General features: G+C 37.1%; 1 protein-coding gene and 1 long non-coding RNA gene across 4 annotated transcripts in view; one reads left to right on the top strand and one right to left on the bottom strand.

Annotated features, from left to right (window-relative positions):
- Positions 1 to 20,197, bottom strand: part of Ap2b1 (adaptor-related protein complex 2, beta 1 subunit) — a 114,050-nt gene that overhangs the window by 88,210 nt on the left and 5,643 nt on the right. For all 3 annotated transcript variants that reach the window (XM_005402877.2, XM_005402876.2, XM_005402881.2), the window contains exons 2-5: positions 16,730 to 16,784; positions 12,125 to 12,230; positions 7,087 to 7,222; positions 4,591 to 4,836 (exon numbers count right to left, since the gene is read on the bottom strand). In XM_005402877.2, the coding sequence (XP_005402934.1) occupies positions 4,591 to 4,836; positions 7,087 to 7,222; positions 12,125 to 12,230; positions 16,730 to 16,766 (525 nt within the window). In that variant the 5' untranslated portion in view covers positions 16,767 to 16,784. The remainder of the gene's footprint in view (positions 1 to 4,590; positions 4,837 to 7,086; positions 7,223 to 12,124; positions 12,231 to 16,729; positions 16,785 to 20,197) is intronic.
- Positions 4,769 to 18,236, top strand: LOC102016383. The gene is made up of 3 exons (XR_263807.1): positions 4,769 to 4,858; positions 13,931 to 14,069; positions 18,019 to 18,236. It is a non-coding gene; the product is annotated as an uncharacterized LOC102016383 (long non-coding RNA).

The following is a 20,197-nucleotide window of genomic DNA, read 5'->3' as shown; positions in this document are numbered from 1 at the left end:
AACAGCTGGTAAGAATTGTTTTAAAAAGTTCATCCTTGGGCTGAGGATGTAGCTCAGTGCTAGAGAGCTCTTCCCTAGCTAGCACACGTGAGGCTCTAGTTTCTACCACCAGTACTGCCAAAAAAATAAGTAAATAAAGGATATCCTTGAGCAATTACTTTGTACCATGGTTACTTAAGATAGTAAGTGAAATTGACTTAAATGTATATGGAAATTTTCTGTGCTATTTTTGTAATTTTTCTGTAAGTTTAAAATTATTCCCCTCCAAAGAGCTTATTACAGTAAGAACAATGATAAATTATTTTTAAGAAAGAAAGAGAATACACAAAACACAATTTCCACAGAATTACAAAGGAGGATAGAGATCAGAGGGGCTCTAGAGTAAGCAAAAAGGGGCCTTCAGAGAACCCAGCTCAAAAGCCAAAGGCAAAGTACACATGGTGGGGCTGTCAAAAGGTCCCTCAAGTAGCAGATTCTAACAGGAATATGTTAACTCAAGTTGTAATACCACAAAATATCTCTATGAGCAAAAAGAAAAATCAGAAGGAAAACTGTAATACATGATCAGAAACCTACAGAATATTCATTATCATTCAAAAGCACCTTTTTCTTGCAAATATGTACATGCAAGATGACATTTCTAAAATTCTAACAGCCATGAAATAATGAAAGGTGTATTTCTAAAGCTCCAAAGTGTTTCTTCATTTGAAACAGACTTACTTTCAAAATAATGGACTAATAAAATCCACAGCTGAAAGTAAGCTTATTTCTACCTCTCTCCTATCAGCTTGTATAGATAGCAAAGGAATCAATTAATATTCTAGTTAAAATATAAACTTTTGCCTAATGTCTATGTCCTAACTGCAGTAGCTGATATCACTGCATGAGTCATCATCTTAGAGTACCATAGTCAGGTATTTTAATAGGTACTTCTTTTTTTTTTTTTTTTTTTTTTTTTTAGGAGATTATCAAGAGTTGTTGTACTATACTTTGGTATCTTCAAAGTGGCTTCTAAAGAAAATAAATAGAGCTATACATGAGTGACCTATTGAAAAATCATTAACTATTCTCAATGGTTGTTGTAGGAAACACATAATAATAAACATACATCCACTTATGAAAATAGGTACTTCTTTTTGTTTTGTTTTTTGTCTTTTTGAGACAGGGTTTCGCTATGCAGTTCAGGCTGACCTTGAGCTCACTTTGTAGCCCAGGCTGGCCTTGAACTCGAAATGATCCTCCTGCTTCAGCCTCCTGAGTGCTGGAATTACAGGCGTGCACCACTACGCCTGGCTTTTAATAGGTACTTCTTATGCAAAAGCTCAATTAATATTCCCAACAACTCTAAAAGACAGTAACCGCATTTTCCAAAAGTAGAAACAGACAAAGGAAGATTAAGCAATAGAAACACAAAGCCCTAAATTAACAGCGAGAATGTTTATCTCAAAGTCCATCTTTTCTCTGTCAACTAGTATTACAATGAAAATGGAAAGTCTGCTTTAACTGAAATACAAATGGTAAAACAACTGCAGGAAACTAAGGTGATACTCCTAAAAAAAGAATAACAATATAATGAAGTTCTATTACTTACATCCAGAGACACTGCTCCTAGGCACCAAAGTAGAGGGCACCACAACCCAACATTTTACTCTTGTATTAAAATGAATTCAAAGTCACTTCTGCAGATGTTCTGGTGCTTTCACATCTAGGATGTCCTTCAGAAGCTATAAAAAATACTAAGACAAAGCCGGTATGGTGATACATGCCTATAATCCCAGCCACACAGGAAGCTGAGGTAGGAAGGTTGCAAATTTGAGGTCAGCCTGGGGCACTTAGTGAGATCCTGTCTCAAAACCAAAAATATAAAGGGCTGGTAATGTAGCTCAGGGGCAGAGCACCCTCGGATTTGATTTCTAGTACCAACAACCAAAACAAAACAAAAATAATAAAGGCAAAACTCCCTTGGAAGCATCCATTTCCTTTTAAACAGAACCCAGTACCTGTACTGTATTTGTTCGCACAGTGCTGCCACCATGTGGAGGAGCCTCTGAAAAAGTGGAACAAAATCACTCAAGTACAGTAAATGAGTCATTTTTATTAGAATAAAAGAACTGAGATGATTTTATAATAAACGAGTATTTAGATAAAGACCTCTGTGTTCGAAACTGCAGTCATTTTTTTTTTTGTAACTGTAATACTTTTTTGAGGTTAAAAAAGGGTATTTAGTTGCAGGTAGCCAGGGAAAGTAAAGTAAAACAAGATGGACATGTATTGGCAATTAGTGAGTTGGGTGATAATAAATGAATTCATTTATTTATCATATTTATCTATTCTTCTTAACTTTAAGTACAGTTGAAAATTCCCTTAATAAAAAGCATAGTTAAATAAAGGGCACACACATGTTGCTCGAGTACAATTAACTGGATGAAAACTAGCCCTCTCTCCTCTACGAAGGAAACAATAAATCAGACAAAGTAGGCCTGTTCTAAAAACTTGGTATTCTCTCAGCTGATCTGGATGAAGACCTGAAGTACTGCATTTTTAAAAATGAAAACTACCTTTACCACTAAATCCTCAGTTCTGCATGAAGCATTTACACGATGCAGAGATGACTTTTCCCCCCTCAAACTGGAATGACCTGCAGGAGTTAGAATTCACTTTCACCTTAATCCAGTTTTAGCACCACTGAATATTTAATAGGTTTCCACAGGATACATGACAGTTTGCTTATCTGCTTGGTATTGGAACCCAAACACTTCATCTCCTCATTTGTCCTCAGGGTGAGAATTTCAAAGACATTTATTCAGAATAACAGTGAATTAAAAGCAGTAAGAAAAAGGTTGGTACCACTTAACTATTTTATAAAACAGGTATTATTGCCCTATGAACTTACTTCTTTATGGAATATTTTTTAAAAAGGTGCCATGAGGTGCTGCTGGGGAGAGGCGTTGGACAAACAGTAGGTTCAATCCAATACTGGTAGTGATACCCTATCAGAAGGCATGGTTTAAGGCAAGCACTTCTGCAGCCACCCCTAAGCCGACAAGGTAGCTGAAAGACTCCTGATGGTAGTCAGTGTAATAAGAACCTTTAAATCTGTATCTTGCTTCAACCCTTAACATTACTAATAATCTGCAGAATAATAAATAGAAGTCAAGGCTACCCACCCATAGAATAAAATGAACTAAATGAGATGTCAAAGTACAGATATGAGCAAGCAATCTGCAAGGGAGAGATGTTCAAATTCTAACTCTCTCCATTTGAAAAAGTTCAACAAGAAAATACTTAGTTACTTACTAATTAACTCTCAGTGTTACTCAACTTTAAATAACTTCACAGTTAAAAAGGAAGTACTTTTTTTTCCTGGCAGTACTGGGGACTGAACCCAAGGTTTCAAGCATGCCAGGCAAGTGGCTGATCACTAGGGTGCATTCCTGGCCCTTTTCTTTTCTTTTTGGTACTGGGAATCAAACTTAGGACCTTGAGCTTGTCAGGCAGGCACTTGTGCCACTGAGCTATATCCCTGGCCCAAGATTTATAGACTTTTTTTTTTGGTACCTGGAATCGAACTCAGGACCTTGCACTTGCCAGGAAGGAGCTTGTCTCACTGAGCTATATCCCCAACCCTGGCCCTTTTCAGTATTATTATTTTCACATGGAGGCAGGGTCTTAACAAGTTGCCCAGGTTGAACTCAATCTTGCAAACTTCTACCTCAGCTTCCCAAGTAGGTAGGATTACAGGTGTGTATCACTGTACCCAGCAAAAAAGGAGCTGTAAAGAAAGTGGTTATATTCTTTCATCAACTCAATAATCATATTTAGTGACCAATCTGTCAATTCAAGTAAGATCCAGTAAATAGTAGAGTCAGTGCATCACTTGAGACTTGATTACATAAGCAAATTTAAAATGTTAACATAAAAAAAAAGCCCAACTTTAAGATGTTAAGTTCTGGCTGGTAAACATTTAGAACATAATCAAATTGGCTAAAAAACAAAACAAAACAAAACAAAAAAAACAACAACCTTGTCCCAGAGTTCTTTAAAAGTGTATTGCATAAACTTAGCCAGGTGTGGTGGTGCACGCCTGTAATCCCAGCACTAGGGAGGCTGAGGCAGTAGGATCCTTGCAAGTTTGAGAACAGCCTGGGCTACAAAATGAGCTTAAGGCCAACCTGAACTGCATAGCAAGTCCCCGTCTCAAAAAAAAAAAAAGTATAAATTTAAGGCAAAATCTTCTAAAGAAAATGATTAAAATACTGGTTTATTTCTAAACAAACACACGGCAGGTAAAATATGAAGGTTTGCTTTAAAACCTATTATTTTAGTGCTTGGTTCTTTTCCCAACAACACCAAGTGCAGTGGTGGTGAACCTACAGCACGTGTGCCACAGTGGGCTGTTTTTATCACTGAACGCTCTAAAAGGTTCACCATCAGTGACCTAGGGTATGACATATACAATGTGGAACACACAGAAGTCACGTTTCTCATAATGTCCTGTGGCTCCATGTCACAAAGACAAGGTCTGTGTTAAACATGCCTTGAAAAGAGACCCATTTTAAATACTGCTCTTTTAAAAAAGATGCTTATTACCATTGGATTTGAATCTGCTATGAGATCCCGTAGAGAATCTAGAAATCCCTGATCTTCCACCATTTGGGCATTGATATCATGGAGTTTTGCCACACAGACTGCTGCTGTTTTCCGAACGTAGGGGTCTTCATCCTTTAAACACTTTCGAAGGGGCTCACAAAGATATTCTGTAATCTTGTCCACCCGGATGCACCCCATGGTTCTGACTGCCAAGGCCCGAATCAAAGGATTGGGATCTTCACAGTCCTACAAAAAGAAATCATCAGTTGTAAGTATATAAGGTGATTAAAAGCAAACAGTCCAGTTGACATAAACCATAAGAATATTTTATTGTTTCCAATTACCTTGTACTTCAGAATTCATTTTCCCATGCCATGCCTTTCCTAAGAATCAGTCTTAATTTTCTTTTTTTTTTTTGCCGGTACCAGGAATTGAACTCACGACCTTTGCACTTGCCAGGCAGGTGCTGTGCCACTGTGCTAAATCCCCAGCCCCTAGTCTTAATTTTCTATTCCAGAGTTTAGAAGGAAATAATTTGTTTTTATTTTTATTTATTTGTTTGTTTTGAGATAGTGTCTCACTATGTAGTTCAGGTTGGTTTTGTTTTTTTTTTTTGGTTTTATTCCCAGTATGAGGGATCGAACTCACAATCCTACGCTTGCTGGGCAGGTGCTGTGCCGCTGAGCTAAATCCCCAGCCCCCTCAGGCTGGTTTTGAACTCACTATGTAGCCAAGGCAAGCCTTGAAATCGAGGTGATCTTCCTGCCTCAGTCTCTTGAATGCTAGCATTATGAGTGCTGGGATTTTAGTTGTGCTCTACTACACCATTAAACTGTTTTTATATACACAATGAGGAAAGGCCCTGTAGGATTTAAAACCAGGCCAGCCATATAGATTTATACATAGTTTTAACTTTCAAAAAACATAAACTGAACTCTTGATATTTAGTTCATCTTGGAAATACACCAGGTAGGGAGAATGAAATGGTATGCTCTCTCTGACTCTGAATAATGCACAAAAAAAAGAGAAAAGTGTCTATGAAAAGGAAGCAGTCTATTGGTTATTTTTAAAAATGTAAATAGAAGTTAATTTTAAAAATGCTAACTACAAAATTTTTTTTTACTAAGTTTCAGGCAGTGCTAGGCATTGTGGCATATACCTAGAACCCCAGCACTCGGGAGGCTGAGGCAGGAGGACTGCCATGAGTTCAAGGCCAGCCTCAGCTACATAGTAAGTTTGAGTCCAGCCTAAACTACACAGTGAGACCCTGTCTCAAATAAATAGAGTAAGTTTCAGTCAGAGGAAAAAAACAAGTTTTAAAAAATGGCAACAACCCCATTATTATGCTCATCACTCTAATGCTAGGGAAATTCTGCTGGACAGTCCACCACATTAAAATTTTTTATCACTTTTTAAAAGATGTGACAATGGTATTGTGCTTATGTTTTTAGAATGAAATCTAAGAGATATAAGAAATTATACGATCTTTGCAATTTGCTTAAATATTATACAGTGATGATCAGGTAATCAGAAAGGTGTATATAGATGCCAGGCATGGTAGCACATGCTTGTAATACCAACACTCAAGAGGCTGAGGGAGGAAGATCGCTATGAGTTCAAGGCCAGCTTGGCCTATACAGTAAGACCTTGAGTAAAAAAAAAGAAAGATTGGAAGGTAGGTGTATCTAGGGAGTATAAATTAAACAACAGTGGCTATATGTCAGTAATTAAAACAGCAAGGTAAGTACTTAGGAATTTATTATACTATTCCCTCTACTTTTTTGGTGGGTACTGGGTATCAATCTCAGGACCTTTCACTTGCCAGGCAGGTGCTGTGCTGCTGAGCTATATCCCCAGCCCCTCTCTACCTGAATGTTAAAATTTTCCCATAATAAAAAATTTAATTAAATGGTCTAAGACCTACATAAACAACAAATTTAAAGAATGCTTCCTCTGTATTTTACTATTTCTGATTTACCAGCTTAATTCCTACAAAGATAAGCTGGGCGTGGTGGCTCATGCCTATAATCCCAGCACTCAGAAGCCTGAGGCAGGAGGACTGTTGCCAGTTCGAGGCCAGCCTGGACTGCAAAGTGAGCTCAAGGCCAAAAAAAAAAAAAAAAAAAATTAATAAAAAATTTCTACAAAGATAAAACAGATAAACGCTCAGGTAAGTAATACTGCAGTGGTAAGCCAACTTCTGTCACCCTTGGAAGGTAAAATATTGAGATTTCACCTGGCTCTTTTCTATCCATCTGGCAAGCATGCCTGTGCCAAGCTCTGCCAGCAGAAAGCTCACCATATGGCTTGAACTTCTCTGAATGACACATGCTGGCAGAGAGAAGGCTTAACATATGAGTACTCTTCTCACTGCCAGTACTTCTCCTGCGGCCTCCCTTTGGAACAAAGGTTGCTTACTTGCAATACAGACACTGTATCAAGATTCCGCAAAGTCTGAGGTAGAAGGGACTGTTCTTGAGTCCTGGGAAAAGCTACCTTCACAAAGCTGTTGACAGCCATGATGGCCATGTCTGGCTGACTCTTGGCATAGTTCATCAAGTACAGATACACGAGCTTCTTTAGTTCCAGATTATCCGTCTGCATACAGTTGACTACATCCGGAAAGAGAGAGCTGAAAGGAGAATGGAAAGATAAAAAAAGAGTGAACAACTATTGGTGTCAACCTGCTGGATAATGAAAAAGTAGCCTCATATTACAGAATGACCTGATGCAAGGACAAGGCCTCCACAGTGACAATTATTATCATGGAAATGAATAACTACAATTCTAGTTCTGCTCCCACCGTCTCTAAACAGATTTTCTTCTTTATTTCTCTCTTGACATTTCTTTCTTTTTTTGGTGGTACTGGGGTCGAATCAAGAGCCCGATGCATGGTAGGCAAGTGCTCTGCCACTGAACTTACATTCACCCCATACTCTCAATGGTATTTGGAAAAACAACAACAAAATACCAATTTTTTATTACTGAAAATTTCAAATAAATAAAAGCCAAAAGCAGCGTAATGAGCCCAGGTTACTACCCACAAATATCAATACATGCCCAATCTTGTTTCATATAAACCCTCAACCCACTGCCTTTACCCCTCCAACCCCATCTCCGTCCAGCTGCTCCAGACTCTTTGTTTTTTATTTCTTACACTGCTAAGGATTAAACTTGACCTTTCACACACGCTAGGCAAATGCTCTACAACTAAGCTATATCCGTAGCCCTCTGCATTATTTTAAAATACTTCCTAGACATTTTATTTCATCTATAATATCTGGTGCATATATTTATCAAACTTTTTAAAAAACTCATTACTTTTACCATACCAAAACAATTCACAATAATTCTTCACATCAATCTACTGCAGTTTCAAAGCATGACAGTTATTATACTTTTTAATGCTCATATTCTTCCTTGACCAGTGGAAATTTCCTTCCTGAGTCCTTGGAATGTCGCTTGCATTTTAAATGGTGACTCTATCTTCTCATCTGGTAAGATGCTTCATCCAGGCCCATTTTGTACATTTCTAATCCCAGATCTCAATCAGTTACTTCTCTATGATGTCCTGATACCCCTCTGCATGAAAGTTACTTTTTAAACATTACATTTTCATCCAAAGAAAAACTGACGTGTAATGAAATATAGTTTATATCCTTCCCAAGTTCTACTCATTTCATGACATCATTGTTCTATATGGCACAGGACAAAAATTGACATTTTCATTCACAAAGTACCACTAACTTGGAAGGCTTGAAGTTGATGGATTTTAAATGGTAAGCTATATTTTAAAAATACAGGTTAAATATAATTTAATAGGAAGTTAGCAATTAACTTCCCCCTGGGGTTTTATTAAAATACTTTATAAATTTTAACAATTTCTAGACATGTTATTAGTATACAGAAGAAAAGAAGAAAATGTCAACATATTTCTATAGAAGAAAATGACTTGAAGTAACTGGTCAAATAGTATAATTCCTATACACACAAAAATAGGATACAAAAGTAGAAATTATTTATAAAAAGATGGACTGCTGGGCATGGTGGTACATGCCTATAATCTTAGCTTTCTGGAGGCTGAGGCAGGAGGATTCTAAGTTTGAGGTCAGCCTGGGCTTCCTAGTGACCTGCACTATACAGCAACACTGTCTCCAAAGGAAAATAAAAGAGAAAAAGAAAAAAAAAAGGCAAGATCACCTGCAAATTCAAAGAATCCATTACACGTTCAATGAACCATCATTGATTATCTGTTCTGGAAGGGAGTAAATTGTGTTTAACTTGTTTGTATAGTTCCTAGTACAGTTTCTTGCACATATAAATATCTAAAAAACACTCTCCAAATGAATTTTCTTTCCACTTTCTCAGAAAATAACTTATGTGAAAAATCACTATAAAACCAGTAAATACATATGAAACATTAACCAATAGTAAAATTTTTTCCAATACAGTAGTAAACTTAAAACCCTAAATAAGGCTGAGCGTGGTGGCGCACACCTGTAATCCCACCACTTGGGAGGCTGAGGCAGGAGGATGGTTGCAAGTTTGAGACCAGCCTGGGCTACAAAGTGAGCTCAAGGCCAGCCTGAACTGCATAGCAAGACTCTGTCTCAAAAAAACAAAACAAAACAAAACAAAACAAAACAAAAAGAGCCTAAATAAGTCTAACAATCCAAAGACCAGTAAGATTTAACAGTCTAGATTCAAGAGGTAACAACTATTAAGCATCAATCCATAAAGCTAGAAACCTAAACTTGCCAATATGATAGCCACTAGTCATGTTAGCCTCAACTGAAATGTGACATAATGTACGACACACAATAAATTGTGAAGATAGTATGAGCCCTTGCAGCATGGTTAGCCTCAACTGAAATGTGACATAAATGTAAGACACACAATAAATTGTGAAGACAGTATGATAAGTGCAATATAAAATATTTCACTAAAAATTATTCATGATAAGTGAGCTACAGTGGTACATGCCTATAATCCCAGCACTCAGGGAGCCAAGTCTGAGCCTACCCTGGACACTTTAGTGAGACTCTGCTTCACAAATAAAAAATTAAAAAAAGGCTAGAGTATAGAGGAATGCAAAGGCCCTGGATTCAATCCCTAGTACCACCACCACTAAAATTAAAAGATAAAAATATGTATACTGATCACTTGAAATAATATTCTCAATATACTGAATCAAATAAAACATTATTAAAATTAATTTCATTTGTTTCTTTTTACTTTTTTAATATGCCTACTAGAAAATTTTAAATTACTGAGCTCCCCAGGGGGTTTTGTTGACCTACTGATATTTTACCACAGTACAGACTGAATCTAAGAAAATTTTACAATATTAAGTAATCCACTTACAACAACCCACTTAATGATAATGTATTATTTTAAAGTAATGAATGAGAAGATAGCATTATTTTATATGTTTGCAAATCTCTTTTAATATCTAGTTTAAATAAATACAGCTGGATTCTTTCATCTTCTACATTTCTCTGCTGCAGAGTATTGCATTGGTTTGGATGAATTGTAAAGAGAAAATCCAGCTTCACACACATATATAACTTGGAAAAGGGAGAAATATTTTAATGGCTTTTTCACATAACTGGACAGTCTTCTTTGATATTATACTAAAACTACGTAAGTGGTGGCTTTACTCTTTCTTTTTCAGCCCAAAGTGGTAGTTTCTTACAAGTTAGAAATGTGAGCCAGACATGGTACTGCATGCTTGTAATCCCAGCACTTGGGAGGCTGAGGCAGGAGGATCACTGTGAGTTTGAGGCCAGACTGAGCTACACAGTAATTTCAAAGCCAGCCTGAACTACAAAGGGAGACCCTATCTCAAGAACCACCAAAAAAAAAAGGTTAGAAATGTAGAATACGAAACCACATCAATAAACTTTTTGTCCTTTGTTCCATAAAAATCCCTTTACTTCTTATGCCTTGTAACAGATTTTTTTAAACTATGCATAATTCTGGGATATATATTATGGTCATATGGGAAGTATTGGTTCACTGAATTATGCCAATCCTTCCATGCTGACAAACTTCATTATATAATAGCAAATTACCACATCCACTTAATTTTATCACCAAATCTCATCAGAAAAGCACTTTAAAAAAAGCACTTAAGTATCAAATAGCTGTCAAGCTCAATGACAAGAGATACATGTTTCGCAAAGTTCTAATTTTTACTTCAAAGTTTTAAATTTATCTGCTGTCAAAATTTTTTCTGCTTGAAATGACAGGTTCCCTTTGTTCCTTTTGATAAAATGTCTCCCAAATACTAAAGCCTTATTAAATATAGTTTGTCTGTCAATCATTCCTTCACATAAAAATGCTATTTGCAATTCAAATGATCATCCAAGGCTTTTTTCTCCAGTCAACTATCACACTTTGCAAGTCAGCCGAAAAGCTTTACAGCTAACTCCTTTTCATCACTGAATAATGAAAATACATATACCCATGGCTCAAGTTTTAATAAAATAAATTTTTAATGCTTCATGAAGGCCAGTCTTAAGCAAAACTGCTCTTTTTCCTTGTAAGTAGATGGTGATAGAAAATATAATGAATGTTAAGGCCAGCATCACTGCCTTGATTCATGCTAATGTACTAGCCGTTTTACCCTCCACTCTTCTATAATTTAAGTGCAAATGTTAAAATGGAGAAAAAGGCAAGTAAAATCTAAGTATTATTATAAAAATAGTGTTGATCTCATGGACCCTTTGAAAGGGTCATGGGAGTCCTCAAGGGGTTCTAGACAATCCTTACTTATTTTCAAATGGTCTCAGTGGTCTAAACTACTATTGACACTGACTTTCATCTTAAATTCAACAACTGAATGTAAAGTTGTAAAGCTAAGGGCACTGACTTGAGGCAATTAAAGAATATGTGAGCTTCTGCTTCTCACTGTATTTTTAGCATCTTCTAAACTACCTCGGTGAAGAGATTTATAACTGTGCCAGCTCTCAGGAGATTTTACGCTAGATCTGCATGCAACAAAATCAAAGTCACTTTACTCTTCTATAAAACAAACAAAACACTTCAGTGGTTAATAGAATAGCAACTATATTTCCTAATGGTGTTTTTAGTGGGACAAACTCTTTTTTTTTTTTTTTTTTTTTGTCTTTTTGAGACAGGGTCTTGCTATGCAGTTCAGGCTGGCCTTGAGCTCACTTTGTAGCCCAGGCTGGCCTCAAATTCACAAGGATCCTCCTGCCTCAGCCTCCCGAGTGCTGGGATTACAACAGTGCACCACCACATCTAGCAACTAACTCATTCTTATAGGAGTTTTTTGTTTTGTATTGTGTTGTGTTTTGTTTTAAGGAAATGAGGCCTTGCCATGTTACCCAAGCTGGCCTCAAACCCTTGGGATCAGGGAATCCTCTTGCCTCAGCCTCCAGAGTAGCTGGGCTCAGAAGCATATCCCACTATGCCCAGTGGGTCTATGATTTTAAAGGAAAGGCAGTAAAAGCCATAAAATGGGATAGAAGTTTCTATAGTGACCAATGGCCAGAGTAATAACCCTTACCTAACATCCTTCCCCACAGTCATAGCAGCAATCACTTTCTTCACAGCCTCCTTCCTCTTTTCTTTCTTTTCATTGTTGAGTTCAGCTTTTAATTCAAAGATTTCTCCTAGAAGAGATGAAGGCAAATGTGTGAGGTTCCAGGACCAGAGAACTAGAGCAGAATAGTACACTGTGCAAGAACTAGGACAGCATGGCAGGAACTGCAGTAAGATTAATTAAAAAAAAATCATAGAATATGTAAAATTCAAACCCTACAAGAGTACTTGGCTCACTGCCATGGACATTACCAATAAATTTTAAAAACCACCTAAGTTAGAAGCTTATGGTGCAATCCAAATCTTTAGGAACCAGAGAAATGAGAAAAAGTAAAATCTCATAATATCTAACTGCAATGGGGAAAGAACAGTGGGTAAGGGATTCTGATCTCCCATCAGAATTTTAAGGTACCAGAGAAAAAAATAAATGCAGGCAGGGTGTGGGCATAGAAATTAGCATTTCCAAACCAGAGAGGCATCACATGTTCTCTCATTTACTCACTCCCAACTTTACAGGTAAAGTAATGAGGCTCAAAGATCACAGTAAGTTAGCAACAGAGCCAGACTCTTACAGCTGTCTCCTGAATCCTGATAGTCTCAACCCTGATTCCACAATAATACCACTGGGAAATATTTAAAACATAATGCTCAGGCTCTGCATGAGCCAAATGAATCAGAATGATCAAACTGTCAAGGAGAATTTATACTCTCTCTTACTTCTGGTACTACGGATTGAACTCAGGTCCTTTGCACTGGGCTACAGTCCCAGTGGGTTTATTTTTTTCTTTTCTTTTCATTTTGAGACTGGTTCTCATTAAGTCACTAAGTTGCCCAGGTTGGACTTGAACTCAGGTTCCCAGAATGCTGGAGTTCTGGGAGTGCACATCATGCACAGCTCTACATCCACATTTTCAAAAGCTCCCCCAGCTACTGTAAATCACTGCTCTAGGAGGCCAGGGATATAGCTCAGCAGTATAGGCGCCTACCTGGCAAGCTCAAGATCCTGAGTTTGATTCCCAGTACCAAAAAAAAAATCATTGCTCTAATCAGTACTGTAGTAAGATAATAGGAATAGCTTTAAAGTCTCATCCTATTCAAAAAATCAGGAATAATTTTGATGTTGCAAGAATGGTACAAACTAGGGCCATTTCTAAAGCAGCAATCACTGGTATAGGAGCTGGGTGAGGTGGTGCACACCTGTAATCCCAGCACTAGGGAGGCTGAGGCAGGAGGATGGTTCCAAGTTCAAGGCCAGCCTTGGCTACAAAATGAGTTAAGGACCAGCCTGAACTGTATAGCAAGACCCTGTCTCAAAAAGACAAACAAAGAAACAAAATCACTGGTATAATCTTGAATGACTGTCTAGTCCCTCCACTGTGAAATGCCAGGGGTTGTCACCATTCTTTTTTTTTTTTGTCTTTTTGAGACACAGTCTCGCTATGCAGTTCAGGTTAGCCTTGAGCTCACTTTGTAGCCCAGGCTGGTCTCCAACTCACAATAATCCTCCTGCCTCAGCCTCCCGAGTGTTAGGATTACAGGTGTGCACCAGCATGCCCAGCATTGCCATTCTTTAAGGTCTAGTTTTCAGGCTCATTTATCTTTAGAATGCTGGGACTGAAATGAAAAAGAAAGTAACAGTCCTCATCTGTTTTAAATAAAAACAAAAGAAGAAACACCACTTTGCCCATGAGAAAAAGTTTGATGAATCCCATCTCTATCTTCCACCTATACCCTTAAATTTCTCCATCCTATGGCCTCATTCACCTTCTAGACTGTCCTGGATGTTCATTTTACCCAGCCCTCATCGACAAGCTGAGTATGTACTATGTGACCTCCTTGAAGCCCCAAGGAAGGATGAAATCAATAAGTGAGCATTAAAAGCTTGTTTCATCAATATCTGTCACCAAAAGGTAAGCAAAGTGTTATAAAATCACTATTTAATGGGCAGCTGCAAAAATAGCACATCCAGAGAAGCTAGGCTCTTTAACAAGTCATTATCTGCTTCCCCGAGTCCTATGCTGCCAAACCCAGTTCTTAGGGCTCTCCTCATTTACTTCTGGGAACAGTGGAGGACAAATAACAGCGTTTCAGAAATTCTAAACTATGAATAGCAGCAATAGTTGCTGAAGCAAAACAGGATGTAACTGAAATTATTCCAGTTCCAATAGCATAAATTTAAAGAATACTGTATGTTCCAGTGGCAGTTCTGGTGGGCGTTGCAGGAAGTAAAAGAACACAGACTATTCTTTTTTTTTAGAATGTGTTATTTATCCAGTCATGATTCAATCTGTAAATCTCAAACTTTTATAAATGCTCAAATAGAAAAAGGTCACCTGGATCCCTTAAAGAGAAGGTTTAAAGAGCTAGGTATGTTTTTAAAAAAATCTCTTTATGTTACCATAAGCAGTAAGTTGATTATCAAAGCACACAAAGCAATAAGTTGATCATCAAAGCATACAAAATATTAACAGAAAAAATAAATACATTTTCAAATGAAAACAAAGTCAAGAAAAGCTGAAATGAATGACCAGAGGTTCACAGCTTTTATGAGGTATAAATAATAAAGACAGGGAGGAAGAAGTTGGGTAAAGCCAAAGAGGCACAGTACCTTGTGTACTTGTGTACCACAACTTTGTTCTGTTCTTACCTTTTCCTCCCTCTTCTCTCTAATCCAATCTATCCAGCATTGGTAGCAACTAGAAATGGTTCTCAATCTTGGCTACACATTAAAATAATCTGGGAAGCTTTTAAAATCTCCATACTCTGACCTCTAAAACCAGCCATGTGGGAATAGAATCAAGGCACTGGTATTGTTTTTAAGTTCCAACTCCAATGTGTGTGTAGCCAAGGCTGGAAGTCACTGATTAGATATAACTAAGCAACTCACTACAGGGTTTTCTGTAATTATAATTGAAGAAAATGGTTACCTATACTTACTCTAAATATGACAGAGTTCTTGAGCTTTCTTAAAATGTGCTGGTGCTTGATACAGACCACTACCATATGCCCCTCTGCTTTTAAAAATTTTTATAAATATTTTCAATCTTAAAATTGCAAGACTCCCCATTTGTTAATATTTTGTCACAACTGCTTTATCATTACTCTCTATGTATCATTTACATGAATTATATGTGTATATATATATAAAATATATATTTTGTTTGTTTGCTTGTTTTTTTGAAACAGAGTCTCCTGCCTCACTCCTGAGTGCTACGATTATAGATGTATACCACCATGCCTGGCCATTCTCTACATAGCTGCATACCTTGTAGGCATCATATCTCTTTAGTCCTGAGGATATCAGTGTGTGTTTTCTAAGAATAAGGAAATTCTCTTAGCTTTAATTCCTAAAACATTGATACATTATTTAATCTAATCTACAGACCTTACCAAAAGGTACCAGTAATGTCCTTTGTAGCAACTTGATTCCCACTCTTTTAAAGAACAGAAGAAAAACAGAAATAGAGTTGGTGTCATACATAGAATATGTCACTAAACATAAGGCCTGCTGAAAGTAAAAAGCACAGACTTGTGATCCTGAGAAACAAAGCAAGATAGTTGACATTGTAGTAAGGAGATATGAGCTAAACTAGTCTGTCTTTGACAGGAGAGCCATCTATACCTCTAGAAATGACATGAACAATTTTGCAAAAGATGAGAGGTTACCCTATAAGGAATACAATCATTTTTTTGGATTGTAAATACATACTAAAAAAAAAAGATGGGAGGTTAGACTTTTCCAAGAATCCTTAGTTCTTAAACCCAAATTCATACATAAAAACCAGCATCAGATTACTGATCAAAAAGATGAGGAGGCTAATTAATCAAGGCTACTCAAGTAATTCAGTTGATGACCTACAAAAATCATAGAACCAGCTTTAGATGCTCCCATTTCAAATGCAGATCTAGACAAACAGTGAGATAGATCTATATGGAAGTTTTTATGTATTGTTTTGCATTATCCCCTTTTCATTAAATATAAAAATTTTTAAATATGTATTAACAATATACTTAAATGCACAGGAAAATATTGACGATACATGTTCTCACTTGCTTTAACTGTAGTGTTATAAATTTTTTTATTTCCAAGTAAAAATTAGAAAAGAATAAATGCTGCTGCTTGTCTTCCTCATATGTCAGTCTTCAACTGATTGGTATTATTTTCAATTAGCAAATACTCCCTGCTTTTCACTAAACTAGAACCTTCCTAGCAAAATGATGTGCCCCACAGCTCTGTCTTTAAAAAGCTGTATTCCAGGGCTGGAAGGGGAGCTCAGTGGCAGAGCGCTTGCCGAGCATTCATGAGGCCCTGAGTTGAATCTCCAGCAACACACACATACACACACACACACACACACACACACACACAAAACACCCAGTAAAACAAAACAAAATCTTATACTTTAATAACTTATTCAAATACACTTATTCAAATACACATGTAGAAGCAATAGCCAATAAGACTGTCCACAAAATTCACACCTGAGGAGAGCAGGCACATTTTATTTGGAACACTCTAACTCTAAAACTTTTGAAAAAACCCCAAGATTTGACCAGGTGCTCTACTTACCCTTTTTATTGGTTGTGAAGTACTTGGAGTCAGTCATGATTCTGGGTCTTTACACCTGTAGCAAGAAAAATGAATAACCTTATATAGATTATCTATATTCAGCAAGTCATCGGGTCAATTCTAAGAACACCGAACACATTTTTTTTTTCTGAGACAGGGCCTTGCTCTTATTTCAGACTGGCCTCAAACTCGTGGCAATCCTCCTGTCTCAGCCTCTTCACTGCTGGGATTACAGTGCTGGATGCCACCATGCCCAGCTGAATTCATTTTAAGAACATTTTTATTTAAGAATTTCTACTCTCAAAAATGAATATCTTCTTTCTTAATATCACCACTGGTGTCACAAAAGATACAAAGAATATTAAAATATGTAACTCCTCCCTAAGGAAGTTATATAGGGGCAAAGTCTAAATGCCAAATGGAAAGGGACAATAATCTGAACTTATTACGGCTTTGTGATTTTATACAGAAGTATCTCCTCAAAGCCTTCAAGACTGGCAGCTAGACCTCTTTGTAAGTAGTGTATATATATTTTCAATTAATCACTTAATCATGTAGGGTAAGGAAAAGCTTTTTTGGTTTGGGTTTTTTTTTTGGTTTGGAAGCTTTCTCCATAATCTTTTGCTCAGGAATATTTGATTACTTCCCCATTTCAGAAGGGAATCGCTCCAAAACATATATTCTGATATGTATATATATCATCTATATATATATATATATATAGGCAGCTGCATATATCATATATATATATATATATATGATATATATAGTAAGCCCAAAGAAAAACCAAGCTGCGGATATAGCTAAGGTAGAGTGCTTCTCTAGCATGCGTGAGGTCATGGGCTTGAGATCCCTAATACAAGAAAAATAAATTTTTTGCCTTTGCCAGGCATGATGATACATGCCTGTAATCCTAGCACCTGAGAGGCTGAAGCAGGAGGATCCAAAGTCAAAGGCCAGCTTAGGTAGCATAGCAAGTTCAAGGGCAGACCCTGCCTCAAAAACAAATAAAACAAAAAACAAAACAAAGGAAACATGGGGAAAGGGGATTTAGAGACAGAGGGAGGGATGTGGGTATGGAGGGAAAAGGAAATTTTAAAAAATGAAGAATGTAAACTGAAAACATATATTACTAAAATAAAATTTTAAAAAGAAACTCTAAGACTTTGTCCAACATACCAACTTCTTTAAATATATTCAACTTTCTTTAAATAATATTCCTCCTGCACTCAAAAATGGGTATCTCTTTCCCTAGCACCATAATTAACAATGCTTATTATCAATTTCAGGACAAGATCTCCTGGCACCTACTCGTTACTATCAAGTAAATACAACTTGAGTGAAAATACATTTGGCAAACAATTATAAACATGGATCTGGGAAAAATGACCTACAGTACTCAACAATCAATGTAACTAAAGAAAAGAAAAAGAACCAGATAAACTTAAAATGACAAAAAGAGTCTGGTTTGAATCTGATCACTAAAATGTGCTTCTTGTACAACCTATTGGAAATTAAGACTTATCTGCTATCTTTCCAATCAGTCATTTACTATTTATGTTCTTGATCCTAATATAGTAGAGCTCTTTAAGTTGTACCAAAACTTCACTGAATTACCATGTTAAAAGAGCTGAGCTAGAACTCACAAATATCATTACATATTACAGAAATTTCCATTCTAATATTATAATTAAAAATCTGTAAAAGAAGCTTGCCCTATTCAGTGTTTTCCTAATGGCTTTCTAGCACATATTTAAAGAATGCTATAATCATTTAATCCATTCACAATGTAAATTAAATGCAAAGTGGACATATGAAGAAAGGAATTTTTTTTTTTTTGAGACAGGGTCTCACTGTGTAGTTCAAGGGGGCCTAGAACTCACTATGCAGCCTAAGCAGGAGCCTTCTGCCTCAGCCTACTGAGTGCTGGGATTACAGGTGTGCACCACCACACCAGGCTGGAATTCTTCATACAAAAAAAGACATGGAGTGAATCTGAAGTTATCTAAATATACAAACAGATAAACCAATATATACAAATGTTTACAAGAGCCTGGTGGGAGGGCTATCATTCAAATTCACTGTGGTCTACCTAGGATGTTGTTGGCCATTTTAGATCCCACGGTGAAACAGGAAAATGGATCCCCAACAGAACAAATCACCCCAACAGAGTAGGAGAAAAGGGCGACTTTAATGAAGCCAGTGTTTCCATGGGGGACTTGTTCTCCGGAGACCACTCCGCAAGGCTCTACTTTTACCCTATGCTGTTTCTACAGGAACATCTCTCACTGCTGGGCAACACCAAGAGAAATGATTACAGAGCAGAAGCACAGCAGTGGGTAGGTTGAGTGGGAAACTCTGGCAGGACTTTCCAGGGCCATTATGCTCTGCTGACACTACATACCTGTACCTGTACACAGCTGTGGCCATAACCACCAAATTTCTCAGGGAGCTTAGCTGTACAGTTAACCCACAGCTGCCCAATTTCACCCCAAGAAGTGGTTTCTTCTCTCAATGGGATCATTAAAACTTAAAACTTGCTTAAGATTTAAAAATAAAATTTGCTTAGAAAATTTCACCCAGCTTCTAGGAAAAAGTACACAAAATTATTCTGTGTTCTAGAGCTCCATCCTGTTAAACAGTAAACCAGGTCTTAAATCAGTTCCTTCATTAATAAACCATGTATTTCATTATCTCTCCTAACAAATTTCAAGGTAGGAATATATTTCTGTCTTGTTCATTGTAAGAATTCAGTGCTCTTATCTTAATTAAATAATGCACCCATCCACAAAATTTCAGGGATGAGAAGGTCAGATACTGTTAGAAGCCCATAACAGAGATCCTAAAGGAAGAATCTCTGCTCTAAAAAGATAGGGGCTGGGGAAATGAGTTTAGGGGTCGAGTTCTTGTTTGTCTAGCAGGTACCCTCAGTTCAAGCCCAGGAATAGAGAGAGGGGAAAATGCTAAAGAGAGGAGAAAAACATCCCTCTCTTAACTGATACCACTGGAATGAAATATTCACTACAAGTATACCAAGTTGGTCCTTGCCCTAAGCTAAAAGAAACTTAATGAAAAGTAAAAACAGTCTAAACAAAATAAAATGAGAAGAGGTGGCTATACAACACTATGTGTATCTTCCATGAAACTGAATTGTTCATCTTTTTTTTGTCTTTCTGAGACAGGGTCTCACCAGTTCAGGCTGGTTTTCAACTCACTTTGTAGCCCAGGCTGACCTTGACCTGGCAGCAATCCTCTTGCCCCAGCCTCTTGAGTGGTAGGACTGTAGGCATGTGCCACCACACCGGGGTGAATTGTTCATCTTAAAATGGTTAATTTTACAGAATGTGAATTTCACCTCAAAAAATTACACGTATATGTTTTTAAAAAAGGAATATGAACACATAGCCAGAATCTCCAAAATACAACAAAAATTGATGTCTCCATTAGAAGGCACAGAAAGAGTAGACA

Source organism: Chinchilla lanigera, unplaced genomic scaffold (genome assembly GCF_000276665.1).
Source record: "Chinchilla lanigera isolate Chin_1 unplaced genomic scaffold, ChiLan1.0 scaffold00080, whole genome shotgun sequence".
Lineage (NCBI taxonomy): Eukaryota > Metazoa > Chordata > Mammalia > Rodentia > Chinchillidae > Chinchilla > Chinchilla lanigera.
This window is presented reverse-complemented; position numbering and strand designations above follow the sequence as displayed.